This window comes from Epargyreus clarus, unplaced genomic scaffold, assembly GCF_041222505.1.
Source record: "Epargyreus clarus isolate Ecla_fem2 unplaced genomic scaffold, WU_Ecla_fem_2.2 ptg000016l, whole genome shotgun sequence".
In the NCBI taxonomy this organism is placed as follows: Eukaryota; Metazoa; Arthropoda; class Insecta; order Lepidoptera; family Hesperiidae; genus Epargyreus; species Epargyreus clarus.
This window is the reverse complement of record NW_027332224.1, coordinates 2,516,012-2,537,386: the sequence shown is the minus strand read 5'-3', so window position 1 is coordinate 2,537,386 and position 21,375 is coordinate 2,516,012. Positions and strand designations below refer to the sequence as shown.

At 35.2% G+C, this 21,375-nt stretch overlaps 1 protein-coding gene across 1 annotated transcript in view; it reads left to right on the top strand.

Moving 5' to 3' along the window:
• Positions 1-19,809, top strand: part of vlc (disks large-associated protein 2) — a 44,137-nt gene extending 24,328 nt beyond the window's left edge. Inside the window, exons 2-8 of the mRNA XM_073081304.1 lie at positions 871-2,411; positions 13,229-14,691; positions 15,989-16,085; positions 16,703-16,860; positions 17,775-17,920; positions 18,798-18,891; positions 19,413-19,809. Coding sequence (XP_072937405.1) covers positions 871-2,411; positions 13,229-14,691; positions 15,989-16,085; positions 16,703-16,860; positions 17,775-17,920; positions 18,798-18,891; positions 19,413-19,508 — 3,595 coding nt within the window. The 3' untranslated portion in view covers positions 19,509-19,809. The remainder of the gene's footprint in view (positions 1-870; positions 2,412-13,228; positions 14,692-15,988; positions 16,086-16,702; positions 16,861-17,774; positions 17,921-18,797; positions 18,892-19,412) is intronic.
• Positions 19,810-21,375: the final 1,566 nt, after the last annotated feature.

Here is a 21,375-nt window from a genome sequence, read left to right as displayed (position 1 = left end):
AGCAAATGGGTATTTATGTCTTCAGGTAGGAATCTAATCTTATCTGGGGTTAATTACAGATGTAAATGTACATCTTCCTTACGAGTATATCCGCGTTTGCTAATAAAAGCAAATAATTATATATTTTATTGATGTTTCTATTAAAATAATAACACATAAGAGTCTTTACATCTTTATATTTTTTTCTCAATTGTGAATTTCCTAAGTAATATTATTCATTTACTATTATTTTACGTAGATAGATACTTCAAACTTCCAGTGTTTTTCATTTAACATTTTTTTCATCTCTGATAGCTTTCACAAGTAAGTATTTCTTTTGTTTTCTTTCTTTTTGTGATTTCGTGTTACTTTTGCTTGCATTGTTTTGGTTTTTGTGTTATTTTTTCTTATTAATTAATTCTTTTCTTTTTGTGTTATTAATTAACCGATTAACCGTAATGACGTCATATGTATACTTTATGTGGTATAGGAAATTATTTCCTATTATGTGTCAATTGTTGTTAATAATTGCCTTTCAAATTATATTTTTTTTTATTTTTAACTAAATTGTAACGTCTAAATAATTCTTGGGACAAACCTGACATTTCGTGAAGTTACTGACTATTACTTGACAGTCAACTTCGAGGAAAAGACAGTATATGAACGCTGAGACTGCAAGCTATAGTCAGTTTTGTTCCTTGAAAAAGTTTTTAATTTTTTTGAAAAGAACCACTTTTGAATAACTGCTAAGTTAAAGCATACTCCCAAATATGTGCCCCGACATTTAGGCAAATTCTAAAATTAGCCATAATATAACTTAATCCCAGATATATAGCTTATTTTAAACCCATATTGATCTCACTGAAATCAAAACGTTTAATACTTCAAAAGCAATAATACAAAAACCTTATTAATAATTGCCAAACAGCTAAATCACTATCAATGTCAATCTCATTTTAATTTGCGCCTTCTTTGCAGCGACCTGCCCGATGAAGAGGATAAAAAGTCACCAGTTCTCCTCCTGGGAGTGAACAAGATATCTGACTCTCCGTCCTTTGTGCGGAGACGGTCCATCGACCCCCACTCGTCTGGGTCCATACGATTCTTCCGCCCGCCAAAGTCCAAATACACCAGAGGCCTCAATGGAGACGAGAGATTGGAGAAGATACGACAAGACCTCCTAGTCCACAAACACAGACCGGACACTTACATTCCAAACCCCAGTCATGAAATATCCGTGGAACCTGATAGAAGAAAGTGTATCAAGCTGAGCTGCGTGGGGAGCTGCATCTGTGATAGGAACAAATCTTCTTCAAACAGAGGCTCGTTTTCTTTCCACAGACCAGAACAGAGACAGTCGTCTCTCTGCCCATCGGAGCCTTACGGAACTGATAGGGATACTTCAGAGAATGACATAGAATTCAAGTACACGGAACACATTCCAGACACACAACCGTCGAGCAGCAAACAAAACTCGTACAACGTTACCCCAAAATCAACTGAACGCAGGCACTTTTTGCTCGCGAATTTAAACGAGAGATTCAGAAAAACTCTAAGCTTAGACTCGCGGAAAATCGAAACTAACAGAGTACCGCTCAGTTTGCCACAAGATAAACGGCCAAAATCCCTCGTAAACACGGGTAACATCTGCGTCCAACAGTACAAATCGGGTGATCCGTTCATCGCGCCAAATTTTGAGAAAGCAAGTCAACCTAAAAAGAAACGGAAATCATTCTTCTCTCTAGACACGTTTTTCGATTCCAAAAAGTCTGACACGTCATCAATAGATGACTATTGCTCCTCAAAATATAAACGATTCGAGCTAGAAAGCGATGATTCGCCACTTTTCAGGCGAGAGATACCGCCGCAGAATCGCGAGAAAACGCCAGATCTTCTGAACTTACCCGTTATAATAGATTCGGTGCGGAAGAAACAATCCAATACTAGACGACAGTTAGAGAAATTAGAAAAGCATTACTATAAGAGCCTTTGTAAGTCACAAACGGTAGTGGACGCGGTCCCAGCTGACGCCACTGACGTACAAGGACCGAGCGGGCATTCCAATCAATTGTTTGTGTATGACGACGACGTGGAATACATTGAGCCTATACGAAGCAACTTCACCAGTCAGAGTACGTTAATTCTGGATAAAAATGACACTCTAACTGGTACTCTGAAGCCTGACTCGATCCTGACTATCAATACTGATGAGACTGATATTAAACTCCCAAGTTCGACGGTTTCGCCTAAATCAAACGACGTGAGGAGTTTAGAAAATGATTTGGATAGCATAGGTGCCTACGAGATTGAGGTCAAGGAGGCTGACTTATTGAAAGACTGCTCAAAGAAGCTTATAGTCAAAGTGATGGATAAATCAGTGGATTCCATAGGCAGTTGCTCGTTGGATGTGGACGCTAGTACAGATTTTTCAGGTAAATAGTAATGTGTGTGTTTCGTGTCAACAGCATGTTTTCATGTAGTTTATCGTTTGTCTATCGTTTTGTTATCATTTTTATTATTGTCATGTTTATTTTAACATCTTTTTATTGATTTAGAAATATTTATTTTGTTATGAGTTATATTTCTCTTAATTTGAAAATAAGCAAAGCTTTTTCTTATAAAAACGTGTGTGATTCTTTTAATCGTTATTACTATTTTTATTAAATATATTGTTTTATCAATTTTAATGAATATTTCGTTAGTTTTGCTTTCATTAATAATCTCTTGACTTTTAATAATTATAACTTTAAACGTAACATTTACAATCTTTACTTTTAAAATCTTCACTAACTTTTATCATAATTATATCTTGTTTTCTCTTTTATATCGACATTTATAATTTGTATTAAAATCTCTATTTAACTCTTGCTACATAGGTATCATTTATTATTTTTATAATAAATATCATTTGTTTTTATCACGTAGTCTGTGTTTTCTTTTCTTTCCTGTCTCGTGCTGTGACTGTGTTGCTTATAGTATCATATCATTAATATCTTTAGAATATTATTATGTTTTTTTCTGCCGCCAAGTATTCATCAATGATTTTTGTCATTATAAAGTTTGATCTCTGTGTTGCATTTCATTTTTAACTTATATTTTGCTTCATTGTAACTGGTTTTTTACGTTACGTTAATGTATGGCTAGATATTATAATACTTATAAATTTATTAACAATATATTTTGATTATTATTAATAACAACCTAAAAGATTATTTCGTATATTTATGTAACCTGTGAAAAATATTATTACGACTTGGCGGCGCACTGCCGTGCCCCTTGATTATTTTAAGCGTCTTCACGATCATGAAGTCGATACAAAATTTCTTATTTTAATAAAATTAACAAGTATATGTTAACAGCGGATTTTTTTGTTTTTATATTTTATTTATTTATTTCCATTTAACTCAGACATAGTCCATATTTTGTTAGGATTTGCATTGTACTTAAAAACCTATGTTAGTAAAACTTATCATAAGAAACAAAAAATATATAAACATTGTCTTAAATTACGTGAAAAATGCGAACACATATACTATATTTATATTTTTTGTTTTATATTGATATCTCACAATAAGTTTTAGTAATATTATCTATGCGACTTAGTTGTGTGGTAAGACTATTTCATAATAAGGATGAACCGTTATAGGACCAAATTGGTTTACGAGACCGCACTTCTAATTGTTTATGCGGGCACCGTCGTAGAGAAAAAGTTGAATAAATTATTGCATAAACAAATTTAATATATTCGCATAAATATTAATATTCGACGTGTATGTAATATTTCTATTTATTTAAGAAACAGTTGGTTAAGTATTTGTTATTCAAATGACTAATTAGTCTTTACCAAAAGAAGGTAACTGCACCAATTTTGGATCTAAATAATAAAATTGTGTGGCCATATTTTTATAATTGGTAAAGTTAGTTTCAAAAGTTATACATTAAAATTGATGTTTTTGATTGAAGCTTATTTTAACTACTAGTTTTTAATATAAATCTATCAAAACTGATATTATAAGTTCTTGGTTTGTGCGCGCCAATTTCTGATTTCATAAAAACCTTATTTAATTCGATAGGTCTTCTAATGAGATTAATTTTGCCTATAATTCATTCCCAGCTTGAACTCTCTGTGACATACGACATACGTTTTTAGAGTAGAGTATACGTTTGGTAGAGTGGTTCGAATCCAAGTAGCGATACTAAAAGAGTAGGGAAAGTGCTGTGGATAATTGTTAAACGCAGGTGAAACCAATCGACAAACCTTGTCATTTTTTGGCAACCTAGTCCTTGGTCCAAGTATGTTTACTTCCATAGATTCTCTTATTACTCACACATCTTCAAAACGTTCCAATTCACACAACATCTGGTTCCTGTCACGGCAATTTTCCAAATTGCAATAGATTTTTCAAGGAGAAGGCGAGATGAGCATATCTCGCCCCGAATGTTAATGTTTAACAGATTATTTTGGACGCTCACTACACAGAAGTAATAAATACTTTAGTTTAAGGGCTTAGTAACTTGTAACTGACTGATCATTTTGTCTGTGATATTTCGCAACTATTTGTATTTAAAGTTCGCAAAACTTTTTGGATAACATATTTTTCATCGTAATAAGACAATAATAAAAAAGTCGTAACAACAAAGTGATTTCCTTATTTTCACACACTAATTTCGCATAAATAATTAATAATTTAAACGCAATGCCATAAAATATTTTCACGTTTTCATATTTAAAAACAAAATCGATATAATATTTAATTTAGTAGTTAAAAACCAATTAAATTAATATCAATCATAATTTCAATAATAAAATTATGGTAATTGTGTTCTACAAAGCAGAAGGGGATACTCACCCCATCCTGACCTACCATAACTGGCCCTTGGGTAGGGTGACTAATTAACTTAAACACAAATCGATTTTCTATTTATTTCCTTGTATTAATTGGATCGAAACAGGCACGTTATTATAAATTACTATTTTATTATTGTTATTCTTAACTTTATACGAGATCTGCTATTGGATGGGTTTTCTTTATACAAACATAATAATCTCATTCCGCCTTTTTCATTGTTATGAAAATAGTATGTAGGTATGTAATACTTAACGAATAAAAAATATTATTTTTACAAAGTTGTTGGAAAGTGAGTAGGTATTCAATATTGCTAAGTTTCGCAAATATTGCAAAGTAGTCGTCAAGCAAGCTTAGGTTTCTCACACGTCTGACGAATTCTATTTACAAGACTTAACATATTGCAAAAAATGTGTGTCAAACTGCTACTGAATCATAAGAATTGCGAAATACGTCGAAGGTCGTTTTTGTTTTGAAATAACACTAAAATTGATGATCTCGTGTTAAAAATGCATAATTAACTTTTTTATGTTATTATAAATGAGAAAATAGTTAATAGATCGAAAAATAACTGGGTCTTTTATAGTATTCACATAGATTCACATACAATGCAAGAAAAACGTGCACACATGCAAACTAAATCATATCGACCTCGCAACTCGCAAGGCACTGCCTACGCACTTCTATTCGAGTTCGGTCATTGTCGTCAAATCTCTTGACGCGAACGCACAGTTAAATGAGTTAATACGTTAATTAATAACGCTATTTTACGGCTACGTAAATGCAAAAAGTTATATTAAACGGTCCTGTGAATGAATTAATAATGAAAATCCGCTCTCGACCGTGAAACGGAACGGTACTAGCAGAACCGGCGGCGGAGTGACGTTTTGGAAAAAATAAAAAGGTTGACGTTTGTGATTTGATGTCATGCATAAATTTTGTGTAGATTATTCCAAGTGTGAAAATAATTTGTTATATGTATTGTTAAATGCTGTAATTGTTGTGTAATTTGTGTTTGTTGTGTCATTTGAGGCCGGTGAGTCGTTTTTACGTTCATTTACGTTAAAGTTACGATCGGCGGTACTACCTTCTTAAGATTTTTTTTGTTTTACTTATAGAGAAATTTTGCTGTGATTCTGAGTACCGTATGATCTTGACTCTCGCGTCTTTATATAGCGTTCCTGTTAAGATGACTAATGCGATAAGTCATGTAGGCACATTAAATTTAAATCTTATTGTTGCAATTACATGAGTTATATCGTAAAAAAATACTGTATTAAGTTACCGTTTGTATAACTTAAGGATAACGTGTATCTACGCATTTTATATCACGTATTTGAATGTCTAAAAAGTCTTATGTAATTGAACACATTGAAACAAAATTTCAGAAAATCTTTTGTTCTACCTTTAGCCAATGAGTATGCAATCTTGATATGGTCCTCATGGTCAACTACAATAATATTTATATGAGAGAAATTTTACTTTAAGTCCTTTTGCTCTTGAGGCTTTGGGCTAAGTTTGAATGCCTCATCTTGTTAAGTTAGGTAGATTATAAAAATATAAATTGGGACTATAGCTAGACTTAGGGTATGGGTGTTAGTGTACTCCACTTTGTTGTGTTGTTGACTCGTGCAACACATTGTTAGATCATTACTGTCCCACTGCTGGGCTTATGTAGCTCTTAGGAGACGGTTTAGGCCACTATACTAGCCAAGTGCAAATTAATACACTTCACACACCTTTGAAAACTTTTGTTAGAACTCTCAGTGTGTGTTTTATCACGATAAAAATCCTTCATCATCTTTTATATTTTCACCAATAACATTTCTATGTTAATTTCGAACACACATTTAAGTTTCAAAAAATCAGAAGTGTATGCCTGGGATTCGAAACTTGAATCCTCACCTCGAGAAGCCAACTTAACTAGTAGGGTACTACTTCACTCGTAACACGGAATCCATTTATTTAGTTATTTATTATTTATGCACACAATACAGATACAAAAAAAATACATGTAAAAAGTCACTGCTTATTTCTATAAAAAAGCTTCTATTTTCTGTTTTTTAATCTTATAAGTGTAGAAAGTATAAATGCATATTGCAAAGTTAAAAGCAGCGAGATTGTTGCTTAGGACATTGCATTATAATCAGTTGTTATCTATGTCAGATAATATATTCGAGCTGACTTTCACCTAGTAATGATTAATAATGATTGTCACTTAATAATTGATATTTCACAAAGCAGTGATAGCCTATTGGTTAAGAAACTCTACCTTTTGATTGAGGGGTTCGAGGTTCAGATCCTAGGCATACACATCTGATTTTTCATAGTTATGTGTGTATTAGAAATTAATTATCACTCGATTAAATGGTGAGGGAAAAGATTGTGAGGAAACCTGCATAGAGTTTCAAAGCTCAGAGTTCAAAAAAAAATTTTCAAAGGTAATGTAAGTCTACCGATTGGCCAGCACGGTGGACTATGGCCTAATCCTTCTCATTCTGAGAGGAGACCCATGCCAAGCAGTGGGACATTAATGGGTTGATGATGATAATGATGATGAATTGATATTTCGATATATATATATACAGGGTGTCCCGTAAGTACCACGACAAACTTGGGGAGAACATAGGTGAGGGTCTGACCTCTCTGGGAAAAAAAAATTACCTTAGTAAAAGTGTCACTGTTTTTGCACTATCAATTGTTTTAGATTTTTTGAGAAATTCAGCCCTCTTCATCTTCTTTCGTTAACTGCGTGTACAAATTTGGTGATGCAGTGTTTTTTTTTTCTGTTAAATACTATCAGATAGTTGGTCTATCATACTGAAATGTAAATTGGTTAAAAGATGTAAAGGAACTATGAAAAAAATAGGGATATTTTTAGATTTTAATTTTTTTACTATTTTTCCCTCAACTTTGACTCGTAGCGGTGAAAAAAAAATGTACTGGACTATAAGTGTACGTTGCACCAAAAAATATGTCCAGTTAATAAAGATTTCAAAAAGGTACCACACTTACTATTTAAAGTTGAAAAAAAAAAGTTAAGGCTGTTTTTGCATGAAAGGGAGTGAAACCAACTAAATCGTAATGATCGAGTTTTTATTTAAATTACGGTTTCTACCGACTCACAACGTGTCAGGCAGTACTAAATCACATTATTACCTAGTTACACACTTAAAAATATCATTCTTCATTTGTAAAAAGACAATTTAGTAACTAACTAGCAAACAAAGTATTACAATTTATTAAGTCAATTTTTACCTACTTTGAACTGTCGTTTCGAAGTAAAACTTCGTACATGTATGTAATTTGAATGACAATACCATAATTTGACATCTTGGAACAGATCTGATGATGGAGCCAGGATATGGATAGTAGATTTCTTACCAATTTAGCCCAAATTCGAGGGATTTACGAAGAAATGAACCATGCACCTGCTGGCTCCATCATCAGATCTGTTCCAAGATGTCAAATTATGGTATTGTCATTCAAATTACATACATGTACGAAGTTTTACTTCGAAACGACAGTTCAAAGTAGGTAAAAATTGACTTAATCAATTGTAATACTTTGTTTGCTAGTTAGTTACTAAATTGTCTTTTTACAAATGAAGAATGATATTTTTAAGTGTGTAACTAGGTAATAATGTGATTTAGTACTGCCTGACACGTTGTGAGTCGGTAGAAACCGTAATTTAAATAAGAACTCGATCATTACGTTTTAGTTGGTTTCACTCCCTTTCATGCAAAAACGGCCTTAACTTTTTTTTTTCAACTTTAAATAGTAAGTGTGGTACCTTTTTGAAATCTTTATTAACTGGACATATTTTTTGGTGCAACGTACACTTATAGTCCAGTACATTTTTTTTTCACCGCTACGAGTCAAAGTTGAGGGAAAAATAGTAAAAAAATTAAAATCTAAAAATATCCCTATTTTTTTCATAGTTCCTTTACATCTTTTAACCAATTTACATTTCAGTATGATAGACCAACTATCTGATAGTATTTAACAGAAAAAAAAACACTGCATCACCAAATTTGTACACGCAGTTAACGAAAGAAGATGAAGAGGGCTGAATTTCTCAAAAAATCTAAAACAATTGATAGTGCAAAAACAGTGACACTTTTATTAAGGTAATTTTTTTTTCCCAGAGAGGTCAGACCCTCACCTATGTTCTCCCCAAGTTTGTCGTGGTACTTACGGGACACCCTGTATATATATATATATGTATATATCCTGGAGGTCTACATTGGAATGTTTCAGATAAGTATGTCTCCCTTACCGCACCCTTCAAACCAGAACACAGCAGCCCTAAACACTGTTATTGTGAGGCAGTAATCTTATATATAAAATTCTCGTGTCACAATGTTAGTTACCGTACTCCTCTGAAATGGATTTACCGATTTTCACCAATTTTTTTATATGTATATTCAGTAGGTCTGAAAATCGGCTTTTATCTATTTTTCATACCCCTAAGTGATAAGGCAGTGATAGCCTAGTGGTTAAGAAACTTGGCTACTCGATCGAGCGGTCCGAGGTTCAAATCCCAGGCACACACCTCTGATTTTTCGAAATTATGTGCATATTAGAAATTAATTATCACTTGCTAAAAACGGTGAAGGAAAACATTGTGAGGAAACCTGCATACCTGGGAGATTTATATAAAAAAAAAGATCTCAAAGGTATGTGAAGTCTACCAATACACACTTGGCCAGCGCGGTGTACTATGGCCTCATCCTTCTCATTCTGAGAGGAGACCCGTGCCCAGCAGTGGGACAATAATGGGTTGCTAATGATAAGTGATAAGGGTTGTGTTCATCCTTAACATTTTTTTATTTATATGGCAACAACGTTTGCTGGGTCAGCTGGTATATGTATAATATATATGGCATAAGTACAGCTGTCCAAGATTTTACATACCATTGCTGAATCAACATAGTCCTAATTAAAATAAAAAATTTAAAATCAGCATATCTTAAAATAAACACATAAATTACCACATGTTAATTTTTAATCTTCTCATCTATAGATATCTATTCGAATATATAAAATTGGAGTATCTGTCTGTAATGTTAAAATAACAGATAAAAAAAATTGTGTCTATCATTTTGTAGTTTGTAATTTAGATTTTTACTAAATGGAAGTAACTTAGACAATTTTTATTTAAAAAAAAGATTTGGATTTCACACAAAAACATTAAAACCAATGTTATCTCCAGAGTATTTACCTATTTATTTATACTTTATTGAACCAAGCTAAAAAGTATTAAATACTAGCCAACCTCTGGAATTTGCTTGAAATAACAAAAGTGGTGTGAACAAACTTAAAATAATAAGGACCAAAAGAAAAATAATAAGAAACAATATGTAAGAGGATAAAAAAGCGATTTTTATATTTTTAAGAGCAAGTGAAACCAAAGGCAAAGTTCCTATTTGCCATAATGGTGAAAGATGTTGCAACTACGAACAATTGTAACATCTGGCAGGAAATAGCTGGACTAATTAAGGAATTCAGACAGACAGACATATGATTTGATTGCTTCATTAGTTTGCACTTTGTTTTAATTTATATCAAAATTGTTATTGTCTTTTTTGCTAAATCAGATTTTTTAATTATAGTGTGTCTTCATAATGTCTTGTATTTTGAATGTATCTGTTTTGAAAAATACTTTCTGTTTTCTGTTTGATTCTTTGTACAGTTTTATTAGTAGTTGGGCTCAAGGGATGGATTTCCAGCTGTTTAACTGATGTTTTTTTTCAAAAATAAATCAATTCTTTTTTTCAAAATAAATTCTTTTACAGAACTCTTTTTTAACGTCAATATATTTACCGCCACTTCACAAGGTTCCTTATGGAGAAGAAGCATAGAGTTCTCACTCAAATGTAACAAATTTATGATGAGAATTCCGAGTAACTTTTTAACCACAGTAATATTTAGACTATATATATTATAATAGTTTAGTGATCTTTCTTGAGGAAAAAACGAATGTTGTTCTGTAAATACAGAATTTATTCTGTTAATCTATATTCTAAATAGACAATAGTAAAATAGTTCATAGAAAAAAAGAATAAATTAAAATAAACTTTTTCTTTACACATATTTAAGCATACACTAAATTAAAGATTTAATATAATTGGTGATATATTTTTAAAGATAAGGATAAAACTAAATATAATACTTTGGGCATATTTATTAATGAATAATCTTAACTATTAGAATAAAAACACTTCAATATGTATATAAGAAATCTAAGTAAAATAGTGGTCTGAATTACCATGAATTGTGACATACTGTGTTATTTAGCTGTGTAGAGAGTTAACTGTCTTCCTGTGTCGTAGGAGGCAATTGAAGGATTAATTAGGATTCAACCAGTTTGACTCTTTATGCATACTTGCACTTACTACTCTAACCTTTTTCTACATTTCAATCTGGCCTTCTCATCTCTGACTTTCTTCGGCTGTCCTTTCATTGGCTGCGATAATTGTGTAGGCTACCATTTTGACGCTTAATCAATTGCAAAGTTGATAAAGCCGCGTCTGTATGGAAGCGTACGATGTTATACAGGCGTCAAGTAACTTCACAGTCGCTTTAACCACTACTCAGTGGCTAAAGTTATCAGTTACTCAAACTAGCAGATAGTAGTTAAATAGTAGATAATAGGCGGTCAACCTTCTTCCACTACTCCTAACGCAATACTCGCGGATTAAGACAAGTATGCGTGAATACATGTATGTAAATAACTTACTCGGATATATTCGGAACTTGTCACTAATACTCTGCCGTACTCCGCTTAATATCTGCTTTTTGGCGCGAATAAAGCATCTGTATTTGTGCCCTGCGTTTACATATTTGTCATTGTACAGCAAATTATTCGCCGAATAGCGCATTCAGTAGGCTCGTGATATGGTTGATTTTAATATAATGTAGAGCATAAATACTGAATAACAAGTATCAGATGATATCACGTGTCGATGGTATGTTAGTGTAAATAAATTAACATATCTTCGCATACTAGCCCCCATTGTTACAATTGGCACACATTCAACACTTGCATACCGTTTAATTATTCATTCATTCATGTACGCACACTGCGATATCATTGTTGGGTTTAAGATTTGTATGAAGCGAAATGGTTGTGTTTGTTTGAAAGTGGTAGAACCCTCTGTGATTATATTTTACTTTATAATATAGGAGTAGCAGACGAGCATGCTGTCCACCTGATGGTAAGTGGCTACTGCCGCCCATGGACATCAGTAATCAACCCCAAATAGGATTAGATATTCCTACCTAAGGTCGGTCACAGATGCACCGCGGCACAGGACTAAGCCTGAATGCCTCGAAAAAGTATGTCTCCCTTACCACACCCTTTAAACCAGAACACGGTAGTGTTTAACACTGCAGTTATGAGGCAGAAATATGTGTGTGTAAGACTTCGGAAACATTACCGCTATATCTATTTCTGCCTAATAATAGCAGTGTTAGCGCTGCTGTGTTCTGGTTAGAAGGGTGTGGTAAGGGAGACATACTTATCCAAGACGTTCTTATTTAGTCCTCGGCAATAGCGGCGCATCCGTGGTAGACCTCAGATAGGAATTTAATATTTTCTGGGATTGATTTCGGATCTCCATTGACGGCAATAACCACTTACCATCAGGTGAACTGTATGCTCGTAATATAAAAGTAATGGTACGTTAATGAGCTCCTACCATATCATAAAAAAATGATTACACCAATAGACATAATTATCTATCCGGCCTTGATAAATCGATAAAGCACTAATCTGTTCGATTAATTCACTATGTCGTAATATTAAGCGGAGAATGTATTTTTTGTTATTAAAAAATGTGCGGTGTCAATTTTTTTAATGTTTGAAAAAATATGTGCGATTACTTTCTGATGTTCTCTTGTAAGTTTTTTGAAATATTATATACCTATTGTGTTCATTTATTTCTCTTTCATATGTCCATGTAAATATATGTAACTTTATATCCATTTAGTTTACAAACTCATCATAGTCATTAAACCTACTTCTTGTTTACCTGAAAACCTATACTTTTATAAATATACCTAAAATTGTACATACGTTTTCTGCCTCGTTATTATGTACAGACATAGAACTTGTTAGGCACAAACAATGGTAGGTAAAATCCTATTTTACAAGGGCATATCACAAACGTAACACACTGTATAGCAGAATATATTTTTGTCTGCCACAAGACGAGTCTGATACGCTCTATGTCTGCAGATATGCATCTCCAGCACTAAATGTCTTCCATATCATCATCTTCAATCTCATTTGTATGTTTTCTGTGTGTCAGCCAAATAATATCAATGTATTTTTTGAGCCCAACCCCACATTGAAAATCTTTATTTCCAAATTTAATTAATTCTTATTCTCTTTCCAGATACCACATCTGGGAGCCTTAACCTACTGACGCCCTCGTCGACGACTAGCCGAATACGGGACTTCACCTCGCGCATCCAGGAGCGAGCAGCGTCCAACCTCCAGCCGAGCTACCTGGGCCAGCCCACGCCGGTCACGCCCATCAGGACGCCAGATGACCAAACACCGACCCCAAGGAAGTCGGACAACTTGCTCAAACCACCGCCCAAGATACACATAGACGCGGCCAGTCATAGGTCCCGATCGCACCACAAAAAACGCGACGAGATCCCACAGAAGAAGCCCAGCTACTTAAACCTCGCTTGCTCAGTCAACGGCTACACCAATCTTACAACATACGACTCGAAGCTACGCCAAGACATAAACAAAAGCAGGGAAGCGTCTCCAATCAGACCAATCACACACAACTATCAGTACAGAAGTGAAAATACTTCCCTACTCGTGCCAGTTCCGGTCAGCGCGAACAAACTGCTGGTGCCGACGTTCGGGCCCCATGATACCCGTGCCGATTTGACACCAAAAGCGCCTTCCAAGGCGCACACCGATCCGTACCTAGCGTCGCCGTTGCATGCATACATGGCGGCGGAGAACAAACAGCTGAAGAACGACTTCCTCGGCCCCAGCATGACGACCGCGAGTCGTCCGTACATATCCAGCGAGAGCAAGAATTTCGCGGCGTCGATGCTCCATCAAAAGGACGAGGTCGACAATGCGAAGGAAATGTTCAAGTCGAGCTACTCTGAAACGAATTTCAGGCAAACTGTCACGAGTAATGGTAAAGAGACCAGGTTCAGTTCGGAGTCGTACACCATCTCGTCGAATGGTGTGTCGAAGCGAGTGGAAATCACTAAAGAGAACGGTGAGAAACTGACGAGTCCGATGAAGAGTTTTATACAGCAACGCGTGGAGAGACTGTACGGGCCTGGCGCGTTGGCGCAAGGTTTTTTCAACCAAAAGCGGTACAAGTTGAAGAGTCAGAGCGAGGATGACGACCCCAAAGTTTTGACAGAGAAATCCTTAAACTGCCCCAACGACAGGCTGGTGTCGCCCCGGAAGTCGAACGAAAGTTTCGACAGCGAGAACTTATCCAGTCCGACTGAAGTCGACGCGACAGTTCTACCAGTTTTAAGACACTTGCGACCTGAGTTCAGAGCTCAGTTGCCGATACTCTCCCCGAAGAAGAGCTTCAAGTCGGACCTGTCGCCTCAAAAGCCAGATGACATTCCAATACCAGCGAAGACTGAGGAGGTAGTGAGTGCCGCGTGTGACGTAGTGACTAACGGTGTATCTGTGATAAGTTTGAACGACACTAGCGATGTGGTGAAGGAAGTGAACGGTGTGAACGGCGACGCGAACGGTGATGTTGTAAAGGATGCGCATTACTTCATAGATTTGGAGAAGAAGGAGACTGAACGGCTGATCGCGCTCGCTGTCAGCGCTGAAAAGGAGCTGGAGGTTTTGCAAGTAAGTAATTTAGTTTTTTACTAGTTTACTCAAGAACAATGCAATACTTTCTATTCTACATTCAAAGCTAACTCTTTTATAAATTTATAAATATATTTTTAAAAATTAGTAGAAATATGTTTAGAATTAAATTTAATATGACCCGTGGAGCAGTCACCATAACTAACGGTTGGATGTGCAAATGGTTCCGGGTTCGATCCTCGGCCAGGCAGATATCTAAATGATTAATTGAGATATCTGTTTTGCTTTTGGGTGTTTGTGTGTTTGTATTTATATGTATCCATGGCATAAACATACCTACATACTTAACACACCCACATAATATAAATATGTGAGGTGCATGCCTGGGATTTGAACCCCGGACCACCCTTTTGAGTGCACAAATTCAAACCAGTGTGTTCCCACTTGTTTAATATATTATATAATTGACATTAGTATGAACAAATGTATTTGGACCCTTCAGGCGACTGTTATGTCACCACGGTCACATCAATTTCTTACAAGAGCAATGTTAATCATTGTTTTGGTTCAAACCACAAAGTTCATCAACTTCATATTTAATGTTCTTAAAATACCTGAAACCACAATAATAGTTTCTAGAATCCTTAAACATTCAAAGCCAGTGATTAGATACAATGACCTGACTGAAGGCTAAGGTCTTTTGTTGTAAATTAAGACCTTGCTAGTATTTGTAAACAAAATATTCATTCAAGATGTTGTTTCATTACTTAAGCAGTGTAATATAGCACTATTAATAAAACGCTCCAAGTTTGTTGTGAGGGAAATTTTTGTAAACTGTATTAGTAAGCTATCCGCCCTCCCATCCAATAACATACAGAAATATGGAATTGTTTGTCTTCAAGGATCATCAAAGGTTAGGAATGTGGAATTATAAACTTATACAAATGTTAAAACAGAAGATAAATAGACATCTGTAATTAACTTCGGCTACAATAAGATTCGTACCTGACGTCCACAAATTCATTGCTAAGGATGGCCAAATGCGTATTGGTAGACTTTACATCCCTTTGAGATTTTTTTTAAAGATCATTCAGATATACAGTTTTCCTTGGTAGGTTTTCCTTCACCGTTAAAGCAAGTGATAATTAATTTCTAATTATGCACATAACTCTGAAACATCAGAGGTACAAGCCTGGGATATGAACCTCGGACCCCTCGATCCAGAAACCAAGTTTCAACCACTAGGTTATCAATTCTATAATTTCATTTACTTGTATGAATTATGCACGTAAGTGGTGTATGAAGGCTATTAATTTCTTGTGTTTTTGTTTTTCAGAACCAAGAAAATATAAGCGAGGAGGTCCTAGGTCTGCTGAGGTCCGCGTCGGGCAAAGCACGGCTCTTGGCCACGCAAAAGATGCAACAATTTGAAGGTACTGGTTATATTATAGATCTTTTAACTGAGGTCTAAGTCTAAAACTTCTTAAGTATGCTTCTGCCTTAGTAGCTGCTTAGTATGTTCTTGAAAGAAACTGCAGTCCTGAATAGGTTTTGGAGTCATACCTGAGATTAGCCACATAAGATTTACAAGCTCTGAGGACTAAGTTGATATGGCCGGTACATGTAAGTTTTGAACACCACTAAAAACAGAGCATCATCTAACAAATAAGATGAAACAAAAATAGATGCAAGTTTCTTTGTATTTAAACCATGTTCTCTTTTAATTTACAATATTGCATGCATTGCATGCAATCCATCTGAAGAACCATGGACATCTGTAATTAAACCCCGATAAAATAGAAAGAGTCCTACCTAAGCTTAGCTGTAGAGGAGCCGTGCTACCTCTGAGGACTAAGTTGGAACGCCTCAGATAAGTAGGTCTTTTTTACCACACCCTTCAAACCAGAACACAGCAACTCTCAACACTGCTGTTATTATACAGAAAAAGGTATAGCGGTGGTGCCTCCAGGGTCGATCCACAAAGTACTCCACCACCTTCAAAGTTCCACATGACTTACTACTGTAATCGAGCCCTTATCTTCAATTCCAGGCCTCTGCTACAACAACATAAACGAGCGGCTGGACGAGCGTTTCCCCACGACGGTGGAGGACCTGTGCGGCTTCTGGGACATGGTGTGCCTGCAGGTGCGCAACGTGGACGCGCTGTTCCAGCACATCGCCACGCTCAAGCAGAACAACTGGCAAGAGGTGAGTTGTGAATCTCTGGTATCGCGATTCTCAAGGAGAATAACTGGTAAGAGGTGAGTTGTGAACCTTTGGTATCGCGATTCTCAAGGAGAATATCGGGCAAGAGGTGAGTTTAGAATTAGATCCTCTGGTCTTTTGGTCTACTTTAAAGTAACGGTCTTTCTAGTGTTCTCGTAGCCAATGAACAACGAAAAAGACCTGTAGAGGTCCACTTATAGTATCTAGTCTTTTGATCTACTTACTTTTCTGTTCTACTGCATAATTTTAATTCTGTCTGCATTGGTAGACTAAACAGGTCTACTCATACAATGTACTCTTCTCGTCTATATTACAAACACAACACAAACACAAGGCTGTCTGGATTATGGAACACGAGTCTTTTGGTCTACTCATTACCAATATTTTAGCAAGAGGCAAGAGGTGGGTGGTCTTTTGGTCTACTCGAAATTACCGGTCTTTTTGGTCTTCTCATAATTGATAGACTACATATACCATCTTGTCTTCTGGCCTCCTTGTAATCTCAAGTCTGTCTAGATTATTTATGACCACGAAGCTTCTGGTCTACTCATTACCAATATCTTTGAATAATACATGACTATTGGTCTTCTGATCTGCTCATAACTAGTTTAATATAATCGAAATTGGTCTAGTCTTTCTGAACTTCTTCAAATCTACCGGACTTCTGGTATACCTATAATCTTATTGTTAAGCAATAGATGCCGATAGGTTTTCTTTTAAGAAAATGGTAAGAGGATCTCCAGAGGAAGGCAAATCGTATACCACGGGTTTGCTGACCCTTGAGTACTACAGCTACTTACTTAATATCAACTTCCATAACAACATTTTTCTTTTAACTACGTCTGCTCCATCATATATTTCGACGTAATGTTCAATATGCAATATTTCCATTTCAGATAGCATCCCCGGTAACGAAGCCGGTGTCGACGACGTCACCCGCTCGTGGAAGAGCTCGAGCTACTCCGTTGGTGAAGAATGAGAAGGCGCGGCTCGCGGCTGAGAAGCGCGAGGCTGAACGGAAGGCCATGCTGGAGCACCGCAGGTGGGTTTACTAGATTGTGAAGTATAGTCCGCGCAAAATTGCTAGTCCGCTCTGAATATATAAACGAGTCGCATCGTAATAGCAAGTTTTAGATATTAGTGGGATGAAGACAGCGCGGGCCCCGGCACCCTCCGCTGCCCGCTCTCGCCTTACGGCACATCGCGCAGTTAGTATGCCCTTACTTTTTTATATGCTTGTAGTTGTGTTCGACCGCATTGGCTCTCTGACACGTATAAACTTCAGAGCGGACTAGAAGTTTGGCGTGGACTATACTAGATTATAAAGGTTTTCTGAGTTTACTAGATTGACTATTGTGTGTTTTTGATTTTTTCCATTTAAAGATTTAATGTGTTTGCTCAATTTACTTGGTTTAATAGTTTTATTAAACTGTTATTTACTTGATTTATTAAATTTCCTCAGTTTTCTAGATACAGAAATATAGAATAATCTTTATATATATATATATATATATATATATATATATATATATTTCTTATGCGCTAGTGTATATCACTGAACTCCTCCTAAACGACTGGACTGATTTTGATGAAATTTGTTGTATGTGTTCAAGGGGACTTGAGAATGGTTCAGATTCACAATTTAGTCCGTGGGAAAAGGTTTTTTTTAATTAATTTTTAATACGTAAGTAGTTATAGAATCGGAAACTATGCATTTGATCAAGTGATGATCTTTAGCGAAGTTGTTGTCCAAGAGCCCACGAGGGTTTGGGAGTTGGTAAGACCAATTTTCGACAGATGGCACCACTGTCATTCCAATGCAGGTACAAATTTTCCGTTTTATGTATGTCATATTATTTCTTTAAAATGCGGGCGAAGCCGCGGGGACGACTAGTTGATATAGAATTGTTTATTTCCAGACGGGTCGCTCGTGAGCGTCAGCTGGCCGCGCGCGCGTCGGCGCCGAGCAGCAGCCGCGAGAACGACAACGACATGGGCATCGAGGGCAGCCAGGTGAACACACTGTTGTATACAATAAAAATATATTAATAGTAGAAGATACCGATATTCTTATACCGATATTCTTATATCGGTATCTTACCGATACCGATATTCTTATATAGGTAGTCTTCTACCTCCACCGAGCTGCTTTTGAAGGTGGTAGAGCCCTTTGTGGTTCGACTCCGGCGGCACCACCGCCACATCTTTCTTTATAATTGAGTAGCAGACGTGCATGCAGTCCACCTGATGGTAAGTGGCTACTGCCGCCCATGGACACCTGTAATCAATCCCAGATAGGATTAGATATTCCAGGGGTAGCGGCACATCTGTGGCTGACCTCAGGTGGGCATATCTAATCCTATCTGGGGTTGATTACAGATGTCCATGGACGTCAGTTACCACTTACCATCAGGTTGACTGTATGCTCGTCTGCTACTCCTATATTATAAAAAAAAGTTAAGTTGTGAAAATGTACATAACAAACAAACTCGCACTTGTAATATTAATTAGTATAACATTTTTCTTGTTTACAGGAGGTAGAAATATTCGTGGGCAAAAACGCAAAGCCTTCAAAGGAGGCGCCCATGGGAGACTGCACCGCGCCGAATAAGGACGCTCCCGAAAGCTGATTTGCTCCAAAAATAAAACCACATCGGTAAAAGCACATCAAAAATTAAAAAAAAATCAACGGACACGACGCTTACCACAGACCTTACATATGAAATAAAAATATGTTGTTTAGTATAGTCTTATTAAACATACTAATTGGGAAATACTTAAACTGAAAAATAGAAAATCAAAAATTATTTATTTTGGTCTACTAATTAATTGAGTTATATGACAGACAATTAATACAATATTTTTAGTTACAATATTTTTCGTATATCACTACTTATACCAGTATTAAATAATTTCTAACTTAAAATGAATTAAAAAAAATCAAAAATCTCTATAACACATTAATATCTACAAACTCTAATTAGGGTAGTGTAGTGGGGCATGATTCCCAGCAGTGGACTTAGTGATCCATGCTCACAATACCACTGTTGGGCAAATGCCTCTTACGCCTGATATTAATATTCAATCCATTACCTATACCAAGGATAGAAATTTCACAATGTCTAGTATAAAGAAATTTTCTAATTTCGATCTTTGGTTAGCGAAACAATGGATAGATTGGTTATTAATAATGGACCTTAATGTCTTTGCACACGTTAAATATTAGTTGGATTTTATTTTGTATGTATGGTCTGTGAGATATGTTTACTATAGTTATTTATCTCATAAGTGTATGAAAAAAAAATCAATTAAATAAAAAAAAATCACCGGATTAATTATTCACATATTTTGTTATTGGTCAATTCATTCATTGTGAATGAAGTCATTTACAACTTGAATTAATAACTTTTATGAATAAATGAGTTAACCAATTTTAGCAGACTTTTACATAGGCTAATTTGTTATCAGTCAATTAATTTATTCACATTTACTGTGTAATGAATTAATTTATACTTCAACTTATCCATTTTATGAATCAATGAATCAACCAATTTTAGACAGACTTTGTGCATATTTCGATTCATTTTGGAATTTGAATAGCATTACTATTATTCTGAAAACATATAAAAAATTATAGTTAGTTTACGCTTTATGAGATGAAATAAATATAGTCCACATGTAATAAAATATATCGACTTAGGCTACTAATAAAAATATGCTTAAACAACTAATTTACTAAGGCCTTAAAAATATTAAAATTGACTTATTTAATTCGGACTATACTAGCGGGTCGAATCGCGTTCTATTTACATATAATTCGACAAACTTTTATATGCGTGTAACGATTTTCTAAAACAGTAATTTGTTGTCAGCTACTTTTTATAATTTCCCCAAGTAAAAAGTTATTGCTTTTTAGTTTTTATGTTCATTCAATAATATTACGGTCTTAAAAACGAGAAATTATGTTTTTTGTGAGTAAAATTAATAGTTTTTACCATTATTTTCAGAGAGTAGTAAAAATATGATAAATATTGACATATAGAATCGTTGAAATTTCCCACTTCTTAGATAGTTTTACAAAGCTAGCAACATTATGATGGCCAGTGGCGCCCTCCCACACATATAGAAAAGTTTGTCGGACTATACAATGATGTGAATATTTAACTTAACGTAGAGTAGAATGCAGAATTCCTTGACATGACACAAATATATTTAACTGTAGAAATGTAACCAAAATACTAGTTTGTGACGTATGCAAAGATGAATAATGATCTATTAATAATCAATATATTCAATGAATTGCCTACCAAATAATGATATTTGTCGATTTTTTCATACCACATCGTCATTCGTCATTTTTCAATATTTGGTAAGTAAATAGTTGGATAGATTGGTTTTTAATAATGGGTATAAATTAATTCAATTTGCAATTATTCCCCATATGAAATAATATTTTATTTTGTATTCATCCTCATAAAAAGTCTAGTAATTTGCAAT